At 40.0% G+C, this 12,640-nt stretch overlaps 1 protein-coding gene across 1 annotated transcript in view; it reads right to left on the bottom strand.

Annotated features, from left to right (window-relative positions):
* Positions 1–3,517: 3,517 nt before the first annotated feature.
* Positions 3,518–12,640, bottom strand: part of wdr75 (WD repeat domain 75) — a 31,673-nt gene continuing 22,550 nt past the window's right edge. Inside the window, exons 12-21 of the mRNA XM_052013789.1 lie at positions 12,313–12,482; positions 10,866–11,026; positions 9,591–9,771; positions 8,994–9,088; positions 8,802–8,897; positions 7,249–7,418; positions 7,082–7,141; positions 5,929–6,060; positions 5,744–5,835; positions 3,518–4,115 (exon numbers count right to left, since the gene is read on the bottom strand). Coding sequence (XP_051869749.1) covers positions 3,911–4,115; positions 5,744–5,835; positions 5,929–6,060; positions 7,082–7,141; positions 7,249–7,418; positions 8,802–8,897; positions 8,994–9,088; positions 9,591–9,771; positions 10,866–11,026; positions 12,313–12,482 — 1,362 coding nt within the window. The 3' untranslated portion in view covers positions 3,518–3,910. The remainder of the gene's footprint in view (positions 4,116–5,743; positions 5,836–5,928; positions 6,061–7,081; positions 7,142–7,248; positions 7,419–8,801; positions 8,898–8,993; positions 9,089–9,590; positions 9,772–10,865; positions 11,027–12,312; positions 12,483–12,640) is intronic.

The raw sequence follows: 12,640 nt of genomic DNA, 5'->3' as shown, positions 1-12,640 counted from the left end.
ACCTCCACACTTCGTCAGCTGAGCTTGTATACGGGGCGCCACTAGTTGTCCCCGGGGATTTCATACCTTCCCTTCGGGACCAAGGGGAACAACCCCCAGCAGTCCTACAAAGACTGCGCGAGAAGCTTGGCGCCTTGGCCCCGATTCCCACCTCATGGCACGGTCAAGCCCCATCCTGCCAGCCCAAGGAACTACGGGACTGTAAGTTTGTTTTCGTTCGCAGGGGCACACCTCGGGCGCCATTGCAACGACCATATGAGGGACCGTTCCGAGTCATACGGAATAACGGATCCACTTTTATTTTGGACATTGGAGGCAGGGAACAGGTTTTCATGGCGGACCGCCTCAAACTGGCCCATTTGGATCTGCAACAGCCTGTCGAGGTTGCCACGCCGCGATGCAGAGGCCGCCCCCCTAAGCGGCAGCTGGCACAGCCCACGGACCTTGGGGACTGTCTCACCGGTTCTGGGGGGGGGGGGGGGGGGGGGTTTGTGTGGCGACTCACCGTCTAGTCGGGCGAACCGGCTCGGCAGTCGGGTTGCGCGGTGTTGGAGCGACGAGGCCCAAGATGGCGGTGGGCCTCGTCTTTCCGAGCGACGGGGAGAACCCGCGCGCGTGAAAGTCCTGATGACGTAGGACTTACGTCATTGCCGGTTGTTTTGGGCGGGAACATTCTCCCTTAAAGGGCCCACGTAAGGCGGGAAAATAAACCAGTTCTGTTTGGCAATCCTCCGAGTAGAGTCTTGTTTTATTCCGCGGTAGCAACCGCTACAAGACCAAACTAAGCTAAAGAAAAGAAAATTTAAAAAAACAGAAAAAAAAACTGGACTAAAATTTCTCAATAGAAACAGAGCAATATTATGTCGTCAACTCCGTTCCTCTAAATTGAAAGGTTATTATAAGGGGATCTATATCATGTGAAAATATTGAATAAATGGACTCCAAACTTGCTCAAATTTAAGTGAAGGATCAACAGTACCACTCCTAATTTTTTCCAAGTTTAAACATGATATAGTTTGAGAGAACCATTGAAAAGTAATAGGGGGTATTGGATCCTAATATTATTTCTTACCAGCAAAGCCACGCCACCCCTTCCGCCTACCTGCCTATCCTTCCAATACACCATGTATCCTTGGATGTTCAGCTCCCAAAGACATACTCCCAAAGACATCCATCCTTTAGCCACGTCTTAGTGATGGCCACAACATCATACCTGCCAATCTGTAGCTGTATTTCAAGATTATCCACCTTATTTTTTATGCTGCGTGCATTTAAGTATAATACTTTAAGTCCAGTATTTGGTACTTTTGCTTTGATTGCACTGCAATTCTATTGCACTGCAACTCATCCCACGATGCAAATTTGCCCCATCAGCTGCCTGTCCTTCCTGTCCTCTTTACTGCGCCCTATCTTTGATTTATTACTGTTTCCCCCTTCCTCAGCCCTATCACTCCGGTTCCCATCCCCCTGCCAAATTAGTTTAAACCCTCCCTAACAGCTCTATTAAACCTGCCTGCTAGGATATTGGTCCCCTTTGGGTTCAGGTGTAACCTGTCCTTTTTGTACAGGTCCTACTTTCCCCAGAAGAGATCCCAATGATCCAAGAATCTGAAGCCCTGCCCCCTGCACCAGCCTCTCAGGCACACATTCATCTGCCTGATCCTGCTATTCTTGCCCTCTCTAGCACATGGCACAGGCAGCAATCCTGAGATTACTACCCTGGAGGTCCTGCTTCTCGGCTTCCTTCCTAACTCCCTGTATTCTCTCTTCAGGACCTCTTCCCTATTTCTACCTACGTCATTGGTACCAACATGTACCAAGACTTCTGGCTGCTCGCCCTCTCCCTTCAGAATACTCTGGACCCGATCCGAGACATCCCATACCCTGGCACCTGGGAGGCAACGCATCATGCGGGTGTCTCTATCAGGCCCACAGAATCTCCTGTTCGCTCCCCTCACTATGGAATCCCCTTTGACTACCGCATTCCTCTTCTCCGTCCTTCCCTTCTGTACAACAGGACCAGGCTCAGCACCAGATACCCAGTCACTGTGGCTGTCCTCTGTCAGGTCATCCCCCTCAACAGCATCCAAAACGATATACTGATTGCTGAGGGGGATGGCCACAGGGGTGCTCTCCACTATCTGGGCATTTCCCTTCCCTCTCCTGACAGTCACCCAGTTATCTTGACTCCTGTAGCCTAGGGATGGCTACCTCCCTGTAGCTCCTGTCTATCACCTCCTCACTTTCCCTAACAAGCCGTGGGTCATCAAGCTACAGCTCCAGTTCCCTAACATGGTCTCTAAGGAGCTGCATCTCGGCGCACCTGGCGCAGATGTGGCCATCGGGGAGGCTGGAAGTCTCCCAGGATTCCCACACCTGACACCCTGAACAAAGCATTAACCCTGCCGACATGCCACCTAATTCTATAAAGAATGTAACAAGGAAAAAGAAGTCAACTTACCCACTTACCTTGCCTCTTGCCTGTTCTTGCTGAAGCCTGTTCTCGCCAAAGCCTTATCACTCTGACTTGGACCACTCCGATAATGGCCGCTCCGCTTTACACAACCTTTTTATTGGCCCTTCCTTAGTTCTGCAAGAAAAAAAAAGCCTGCGAAAACACACAAGCTTTTTAATCAGTTAGCCCGTACCTGCGAAGGACCCGCTGCTCCTCTGTCTCTCTGGGCCGATTCTGCAAGAAAATACCCGCGAAAACACACAAGCTTTTTAAACAGTTAGCCCGAGACAAGAAAGAATACCAAACTGGAAGAAAAGCATACAAAAAGAAAAGCCTCGATCTTGCGAGCAAGAAGGTGAAAAAAGAAGGAAGCTACGAAAAGGGAATATGAAAAAGAAGAGACTTGCAAGGGATTTAAAAACCCTTTTTATTGTAATTTATATTTAAAAAAGGTTGTCAGCAATGCAGAGCACTGAAAAAATAATTTATAAGGGTGACGTGAAATAGTAAAAAGCAACATGTAGACTCCAATGACTATCTTACATTGGTATTTACAGTATCAACAGTGGAGATCAATTGAGGCCATGTAGATAGATATTAAAGTGTCATGGACAAGTACAAAAAATGAGGCTAATATATTGCTGGGCTTAACATCTCTGAAGGGCTAGAAGATGAGAAAGTAGAAATTATGCTGGAATTATCAAGGAGGCAGCAGATATATGGAGTATGGTCACACAATAGCTATGACCACTGAATGGCAGAATAGGCACGAAGGGCTGAATAACTCTCCCTAGTTTCAATATTCTGAAGCTTTTCCAACTATCAGATGGTTAAGCATTTACACAGATCTAACAACTTGACAGAATGATACTCTCATCCCTTTGGTGAATTAATTATGAATTGTTGGGTAGGTTATACTATTTCTTGGGCAGTAAAAGTACAGCCCCAGACCCTTGTAATGTCATGCTCGCACTCCAGTTCTGCGGTGACAGATGAGGCATTGGGGACAGAAGGTTTTTCCACAGATGGGAAGAGAGGTTGGTAGGCAGGCAGGTTTGATAGTTGGTGTGTTCCTTCCATCTTTTATGCTGGGCTTCTAAGCTCCTCCAATGTATGGATTCTAGTATCTCAATGTCAACCCAAATGCTCCTTCTCCACTTTGAGCGGTCACGGGCCGGGGATTCCCAAGAGTCAGTGAAGATGTTGCAATGTTCTTCAATGTTTTGAGGCTGCACTTATTTCTATATAGGTACATATCTCAACTGGTCCATTGGCAAAATGGCTAACACCCCTTTTACTGCCTCACCCAACCTCCAAATGGTTTGATTACAAGAAACACAAATGGTGTTTTTAAAAACAAAACTTTATAGTTAATTGTACCCAAATATATGTTGTAAAATATTTAGCACAAAATTGCATTTCTTTAGATCACCAGCTGAAATCAAGTTCTCCAGTCTATACAGTAAATAGCCAGCCATAATTAGTCCTTTCAAGTTTTTTCAGTTCTTTTTCCTCAGATTTGGTCAGTTTGGGTAACAGTTCCTCTGATGAATACACTTTTTGCACCTCTTGCTTGTCTTCAACGAGATTCATCTCTGTGTCAGATTCATCTTCCTCTTTTTCACTCTCCATTTCCACCTCCTCTTGTTCTTCCTTTGAACTAATTTTAAAGATTATAAAGATAGAGGGATAAGCATTAGGTTTTCCTCCTTCAATTGAATACTTGGGGTGAGGGATAGAAGGTGTTACTTCAGCTGGAGGCAAATGCACTGAGAAAAATCACATTAAACAGAGTCTGCAGTGCTAATATAAAACTGAACATCTGAAATACAAACACACAATGCTGGAAATCTATTTTTAATAACACTTTTAATATCATTCGTAATCTTTTATTGAACAAAATAAATTAAGATGGTAGATTTCCAAGTGATGAACAAAGTGACTAAGTTGTAAGAAAAATTAAGTTGTCATTTTGCCAATGAACTTCTGCTGACTTTCTAAAATCTCAGCTCATACCTTACGTAATCCAGTTTGGGTAAACTCAATGATTTTGCCTTGAACTTTAATGAGCTGAAAATTTTAATTGTTTATATTGCTCTGAACATAGAATTCTTTATCTCTTAAATGTACTGGCTATTTGTGTTGTTTTCCTGCTTTTGTGGTATACTTTGTAGTAGTAAGCCAGCTTTGCTTCATTTATCTCATTTAATATTATGCATTCTCTCCACTGATCCTCCTTAACTATTCTTCTCCTAAATAGCAAATCTGAAGATTATTATTCATTTGGGGCACAGAAGAGAAATTCATTTGGCGCAAATTCAATATATGGAATTTAAGGGAAAATGAGCCTGGATCAGAAATGGTGTAAATCAACAGCATTTAAGTTACCTACTCATCAACTTTACCTCCCTCCTTCTCCGTAAAAATCTTCCTTTTGCCTAAGCTTTTGATTACCCATCCTAATATCACCTTTGTAGCTTTTTCTAGTTTTGCATGTGAAATTCCTTGGGTGTTTTCCCCATATGAAAAGATGTTAAATAACTTCAAGTTGTTATCATATTCCCATCTTCAAGGACAACAAAAACAAACAACGGATCAAGCACCGATCCCTGCGACACACCACTAGTCACAGGCCTCCTGTCAACCACCTACCACCATTTTTTGGTTTCTCCTGCTAAGCCAATATTGAATCCAATTGACTACTTCATCTTGAATGCCAAGCGACTTAACCTTTTGGATCAGCCTCCCATGCGGGATTTTGTCAAAGGTCTTAGTAAAGTCCATGTCGACAATGCCCACCGCCTTCCCTTCATCAACCTTCTTGGCAATCTCTTCAAGAAAAACTCTATAGATTGGTTAGACATGACCTACCTCACACAAAGTCATGTTGACTATCCCTAATCAGACCCTGTCTATCCAAATACTTGGATATCCTGTCCTTTAGAATACTTTCCAATACTTTACCCACGACTGATGTCAGGCTCACCGGCCTATAATTTCCCGGTTTATTCTTAGAGCCTTTCTTAAACCTTCTGAGATTAAAGTGTGAACAGGTTATACGAACATACAAATTAGGAACACAAGTAAGCTCTTTGACTTTCAAGCCTGCTCCACCATTTAATAAGAGCACAGCAGATCGGATTGCAACCTTAACTCATTTCCATGGTAATGGTGTTCAGTACATTGCAGCTTATGACCAAATTTGAAAAAAATTACCTTCCTGATTTTTTGAGTTGCCAACCCCAGATTTAGAGCAAACATATCCAAAGTACCAATTCACAATCTTACCTTTTGACCTCCTTAGGAATCAGTAATGAATTCATAAACATCGAACAGAGAAACGAGGCATTCGGCAGAACATGAGCTGGTGTATGAAGCATCTAAAGAAAACCAAGTGTTTTAAATAAAGCTTTAAGTATGTTAAATAAATTTAGAATTCCATCTTTGTAAATGCTCATTGTTCATATAATTACCTCATTAATTGCAGCAGATCCTTCGGGCAGTGCAGCTTGTTCTGCTTCGAACCCAGGTTTTATTTGACGTTGCCTATGTTTTCCGAGCAACACATGGAAGGGAGTCATGGGAACATTTTCTTCCGTCACCAGCTGGAAACAAATTGAATTTTGTCATAATGTTGATGTCATGCAACTTTCCAGAATCATTCTTACCAGAATCAAAAGTAAATTTAACAATGCTTGAATAACATTTCTACCATTCCAATGAAACAACCAATGACAAAAATACTTAGTACAGGAAGCTGGTGAATAAGATTAGAGCACAGAATTAGGGGTTACATACCAGTGTGGACTGAGAGTTGGTTAATTGATGGAAAACAAGTCAGAATACAACCGATTACAGGTATGTAATCCAAACTTGACGATGACACAAAATCAAGTGGGAATATAAGTAGTGATGAGGAGGCAGAGGCTTCATGATGATGTAGACAAACTAAGTCAATAGCAACAACATGGCAGATGGAGTACATTGTTGAAAGAAAGGGAAATGATGATGCTCAGAGACCTGAGTTTCCCTGTACATAAATCACTGAAAGCTGACGTGCAGGTTCATTCAGTAATTGTGAATTGGCACGTTAGCCCTTATTGTAAGAGGATTTGAATACAGGTACAAATGTGTCTTACTACAATAATACAAGGCCTTAGTAAGGCCAAAACTATACACAATATTCCTGGTGTGGTCACTTGACCTAAAAAAGTTATACTTGCTTTAAAAGGAGTGCAATTAAGATTCACTATCCTGGTTCTCGGGACAGTGGGTCTGGGATACGAGATACTGACTCTTAAAGTTTAGGGTAACAGTTGGTGTCCTTGGAGACGTATAGATTTCCTAGATGGCTCAGCAGAGTCGATACAAGGATGGTTCCCCTGGGTGCAGAAACTAGAACTAGGGACCAAAGTAAGGGGTAGGCCATCGTGAACCAAGATGAAGAGAAATTTTGTCACAGAGTATTGAATCTTTGGAAGTTTATACCAAGTAAAAGGCCCAAAAGAGCAAGTTTAGATTAAGTGAGTGGCAAATGCAGGTGGTAGGTCATTCCATAAATATTCTAGGCCATCCTGTAAATGTTTCTTCCTTTGGCCACATTGAGATTGGCCACATTGTACATACCTGCTTGCTGGATAACGTTAATCTTTCTTCCACTGATTTTGTACTGAATGTCATCAAGTCCTGCAAGGGGAAAAATAAAATGTTTCCCAACGTATCAATCACTTGACAAATTAGAAGTGCTTGGTTCCTTTATTAGCTTTCAACTCCACCATTTAAATTTCCTTTACCTGGGAATCTGTGAGGAAGTAGAGCTGTGATCTGGCTAACCACTGCTGGCTCTCTGAATTGCAGTCCTCAGCCAGTTCTCTGGGAACAAAGAGAGCCCACTTGACTGGAACATCACTCACATTCTTCTGCATGTACAAGGGTCGTGGCTCATTAGGCTTAAAAATAAACACTAAAAAGATAACCAAAATTCAGGCATTGACATTGGAGAGACTAAACAAAAGTAAGTCTTAAAAATAGGGCAAATGAAAAATGGACAAATTATAAAAAGACAATAAACTATAATTTTTACTATGATTGTTGCTAGCCTATTACATTTGTTCTATTAAAATGTATACTTGGGGAACAAAAAGGAAAGGGAGCTAAATGTGGCATTCAACAAGGCAGAATATGGAGTTATTTTGCTGAGGGAGAATGATAGGTGGTAGTTCAGTTTTCCTTGCCCCTGAACACCTCAATGGAGTCTAGCATGGGAATGCAAAGTTTCCATACCACTTATGATGAGAAACCCGATTAATTCATTAGTCTCAATAGAGGTGAAAGACAACGAGGGACTACAGTAAACATTAGGATTTTTATGGAATTTTGAAAACTATAACAATTTGAAAAATTAGTTGAATGCTTCTGAATACGAGAAATGTTCCAATTTTATAAGCAGCTTTGGTAGCTGGCTATACCAGGAACTTAGACAGCTGTGATTTATTTTAAGCAGTGCGTCTTCTTATGCCCCACCTCCCGCACTGATGCCATTAATGCCACCCCACAGGCTCAGGCTGCTTCTTTCTTAAATTTAGCCAGGAGAACTGTGCAAGGTAAATGGGAACATTATGGGAACAGCGGCTAACATGGAAAGTTTACCACCGAGTGTAAAACTTGCACCAACATATCAAGTTGCAAACTGGCACATTGATAGATCCTAATTTTACTCTCGTACAACTTCACCCCAGAACACAGTATCCATGCTGGTAATCCAAGTTTATTGCCAACAAGAATAACTGATTCCCTCAATTTCTGTCAGGACCCTAGATGGGTATCATGGCAAGCGAGTGAACAGAATGTGTTATGCCAGTCTCCAGTGCAGTCTTTCAGACACAATCCATGTATCCACATAATCCAGACTGCAATTTTGTGCAGTCTGGAAGCCAAAGGAGGAAGGCTAGTGTTTTTTATGTTACTGCTCATGAAGGAAACTGAGAAATGGATAATAGTAAATAAACAATAAAAATTTAAAAATTACTGCACAACCATGAATTCATCTCCATGTGTTCTTCAGAGACCGTCTTAGAAATGACGCTGATACAATGGTTTTGAATACACTCACTGAAATTAGCAACGAGACTACATTCAAAGCCACAATGACAAAGCTAGATTCAAGCTATATATGAAGAACAGGATATAATTACTGGACCAATTCTTTGTACAATGCAATCGATTGAAAATGGTAATGTAACCGGAAACACATGAAACTTAAACCTTTTCAATGTACCAAATTAAATGTATTAGATGGCACTTATTTCAATAATAGTTTACTATTGCCAATAACCACTATACTTACAGTCAATTCCTCTCCTCAGGTCAGAAAAAACAGCAACATTCTCAGAGAGAGGATCAACTTGCAATGTCATTACATTCAGCTGTGCGCTCCATTCCACTGTAAAGCAAAGCACGATTTCAACAGAAACTTGCAACATGCTTCATAATTGTACATCAAGAAATTGTCCGTTGGTGGTAGAAATTTCATACTCACAAGTGCAACACAGAAGGTTCCAGCAACAGAGAAAACCATTATCAGTTGCAGCAAGGAGGTACTTTGAACAACTAAGTCTTCCAAAGGCAAGATGTCTGAAAGATTAAAGTGAAACACTGAATTCTACAAACTAATGATGATTGGTTGTGCTATATTAAATATCATAATTAAGGGACTTTATTATTCAAATTTATGCTTGCACAACAAACGGCGTCTAATACAAATATTTGTTAAGTTCTACATTCAAATTGTCGAGGACATAAGCATGTAAACTTCATTTAACCACGATGACATAATATATAAATCAGAAAAAGTATTCATTAACCCATTTATACAGCTCCTTGCTCTCAAGAATCAAAAATTTATTTTTAATGTGTTGAATATACACTTCAGTGTTAATGATCCAACACAAAATAGCTTTTAGTTCAGAAAGCCCTGAAGAATAAACGTTTCTCTTCACTTTGCGTTTATCATGCCGGAACAATGGCAGGGATTTGCCACAAGGTAAATATAGTTATTGTACAGTTATTGAGTCACCAAATGGTTGAAACTAGTAAACATGCTGCCACTTTACAAATAACCGCTTGCAACATTTACCGTATATTGCCAGGTGGCTGACAAAAAGTACATTTCAGGTCCCAAGTATTTGCATCCCACAGAGTAATGATTTGTTCAAAACTGACAGCAAGTAGGGAACCATCCTCAGAGAAACAACAATTTGTGGCCTGGAGTTTATGATATGTTCCCACAAAGTCACACGTCCAGCATACACTTTTTCCTGGAAAGGAATTTTCAGAGAACACAATAATAGCAAAGCATGGAAACATAACTGCTCTGATCAATTAGTTTAAATACTGGGCTACAAACTTTGAACTTTACCTTCCAACAACCAACGTGGCAATTTGATATTACTCATGGTAATCATTCAGGAAAATAAAACTACAAAACACAGATAATCCTCCTTTACCAATGATCAAATTTTTATGCTTGCACAACAAATGGCATCTAATACAAACTCTTGTTAAGTTCTACATTCAATTATGTGTGCGAAGTGCGCAATTAACTAAGGAGTCAGTGGGTTAGGTAAATCATATGGTCAGCAAATCTGGTATGAGTTTTGTTTAACATTTTCTAACAATTGTCAAATCCTACTGGACATGGTTTCAGTATCTCAAAATGTGAAGCTATGCAATAGCACCTTCTACTGCTCAACCTGCTGCATTCATAAAGCATTCCTGATGTTCTCCAAGTTGTTAAAATAGACAAAAATTGCAAAATACTTATTAATTCAAGTGGAGGTATTGCAAAGCATTAGCTTTACAAATCATGATAAATTAGGTAAACTTGTAGATTACCATTGTCATTAAAATGATGCATCCCTCTTTGGAAATCTACTAATAGACATTCACACTTGAAGATGCCTCATTATTTACAAAGGTAAGATGTCTCAACATGTGATTCCATTTTACGTCTTTGGATTTAAACACATCATATATAGCCCAAAAACAAATATTTCCATAAAATTCCATTTTTTGTTTAAAATCAACATGCAAGTCCCAAAACTCAGCAACTCACTGACAGATGTGTGGTTTAAAATTTAATGCTCTCAGTTACAGCATCTGGATTTCCAAAATCATGACAACCAAACTTCGCAATACTGACCAAATGGAAAATATGCATCTCAAAGAGCCCGGGTCAGCTGTTTTAATAATAAGAGCAGCACAAGAGAGAAATCAGCAATTAATAATGTCAACATTACCCTGTCTCTCAGATTCAAGATTCATTTTCAGTGTAGTACATTGCTCAGCCTTTACATTTCAAAAAGTATATAGAGCCTCCTAAAAGGCCAGAATACACATGGTAAGTACTTACTATAAATATCTGAATCATCCCCTAGAATCCAGACTTTAAACCGGCCGTCCAAGCTAGCTGTTACCAAAGTAGGTGGACTTCTGGAATCGTTCAAATTTTGAAAGCATAGGGATGAAATGTGGCTTTCATGTGGTGTGCAAATTGTGGTATTGAGGACAAAACTACAGAAAGGAAAAAATGTTAAGTACAAATTAGATTTGATGCACCTCAATTTCCTGCAACATTTGCTGCATCAGGTTAATAATTTGTTTTCATGGAAATGGTGGTGACAGGTCACACACATAAATTTCATCTATGGCTTACATAACTCTAGGGGCTTCACAGGAGTCAAGAAACAGCACCTAAATTTATAAAAATTACTCAGATGTCTTTTTGTAGAGCTAGGTTATGAGAGCTCCCACTATGAAGTCAAAATATTATGAGACCTAATATTTTGATTTTTAATTGTCTACTGCATGGGAGCTCATAAACAATAAGTCCTTCCAGAGACCTGGGTGGAATTGGACTGCACAGTAATCCTTTCTTTTTGTTTGTGTAATGTAATGTTTGAAATGAACATGGATACTGACAGTGGGAAATTCCCAGAATTTTACCCATGTTAAAGGGGTTGGGTGCACACTTACAGCAGCTTGCAGAATGACAAGATAATGCAAATTAGGGTGAAGCACTGGTGGAAAGATATCAATTCCATTTTCCGACTGCATATTTAGGTTAACCTCATGCCATTAAAAACTTGAATTTAAATAGAACGAAGAACCCTGTGTTGGGACTATTTGAAGGGATAATGATAAACGTTGGTTGCTGGAATATAGGGATTTCCTATACTTAGCTCTTTTGCACGTTCAACTATTATTCTATAAGCAGGCATAAATACAGTTCAAAAGGCACTGCTAGTATTTCTCACAGCCAGAAATCACCACCTTGACAAGCTGTCTTTAAATTGTGCTTGTACCTACACATCAGATCCTCTGCTGGTACTTCCAGTTAATGAGTAGCACACCTGGAAATGGCACAAATGTCATGTGCTGCTGATCAAATACGGTGATCTCACACCTATCTTCCAGAGTTAATCAAATTAATCCTCAATTATCCACAGCATTTCTTTCTGCTAAACTATACAGAATGAATGGGATTACATTTTAAGGTCTGACAAATGCCATCACTGAACAGCAACAATCATTTATCAGAAATATCTGTGGTAAACCCAGGTTTCAAGGTCTCCTTCATGCCTTTCAAGACATGTAAAAGCTAATTTATATAACTTGAGCAAAAGAATTATAATCTATATTCAAGTGCTCTGGTATTCTCAAAAAATCAAAGCACTTGCATGTTTAAAAGTCATTATTAAAAAAAGAGATCCATCCTTCTCAATTCAGGATCTACATATCATTCAAAAATTGATGAGCTCCTGCATTTCAGTTCTGTACCACACACTGGGAAACATCACCTCTGTTTCTTCTCATTATAGGTCCAAAGCTTCATCTGCTGCTCAATTTCGTCATCCATTCTTTCTTCCACAGTGACCAACCATGTACCATGAAAATCAAATGCTGCCTTGACTACCTTGGTCTGGTTTAGGCCTGACTGGTGTATATGTTCCTGTTGCACAATATCTAACTGTGAAGTAAAGCAAAGCAAAATTACTTCACCTGTACTTAATTTTAGTAAATTAATAACATTTTCTGATTTATCAAGTACCTAGGAATAGTGTCTGTTAGTACTGAAGATCCACTTAAGTTCCACTATTTATGAAAGCATTCAACTTTACCATTGAA

The sequence above is a fragment of the Pristis pectinata genome, chromosome 1 (assembly GCF_009764475.1).
Source record: "Pristis pectinata isolate sPriPec2 chromosome 1, sPriPec2.1.pri, whole genome shotgun sequence".
Lineage (NCBI taxonomy): Eukaryota > Metazoa > Chordata > Chondrichthyes > Rhinopristiformes > Pristidae > Pristis > Pristis pectinata.
Note: the sequence above shows the minus strand (reverse complement) of the source record. Positions and strands in the feature narration are given on the sequence as shown.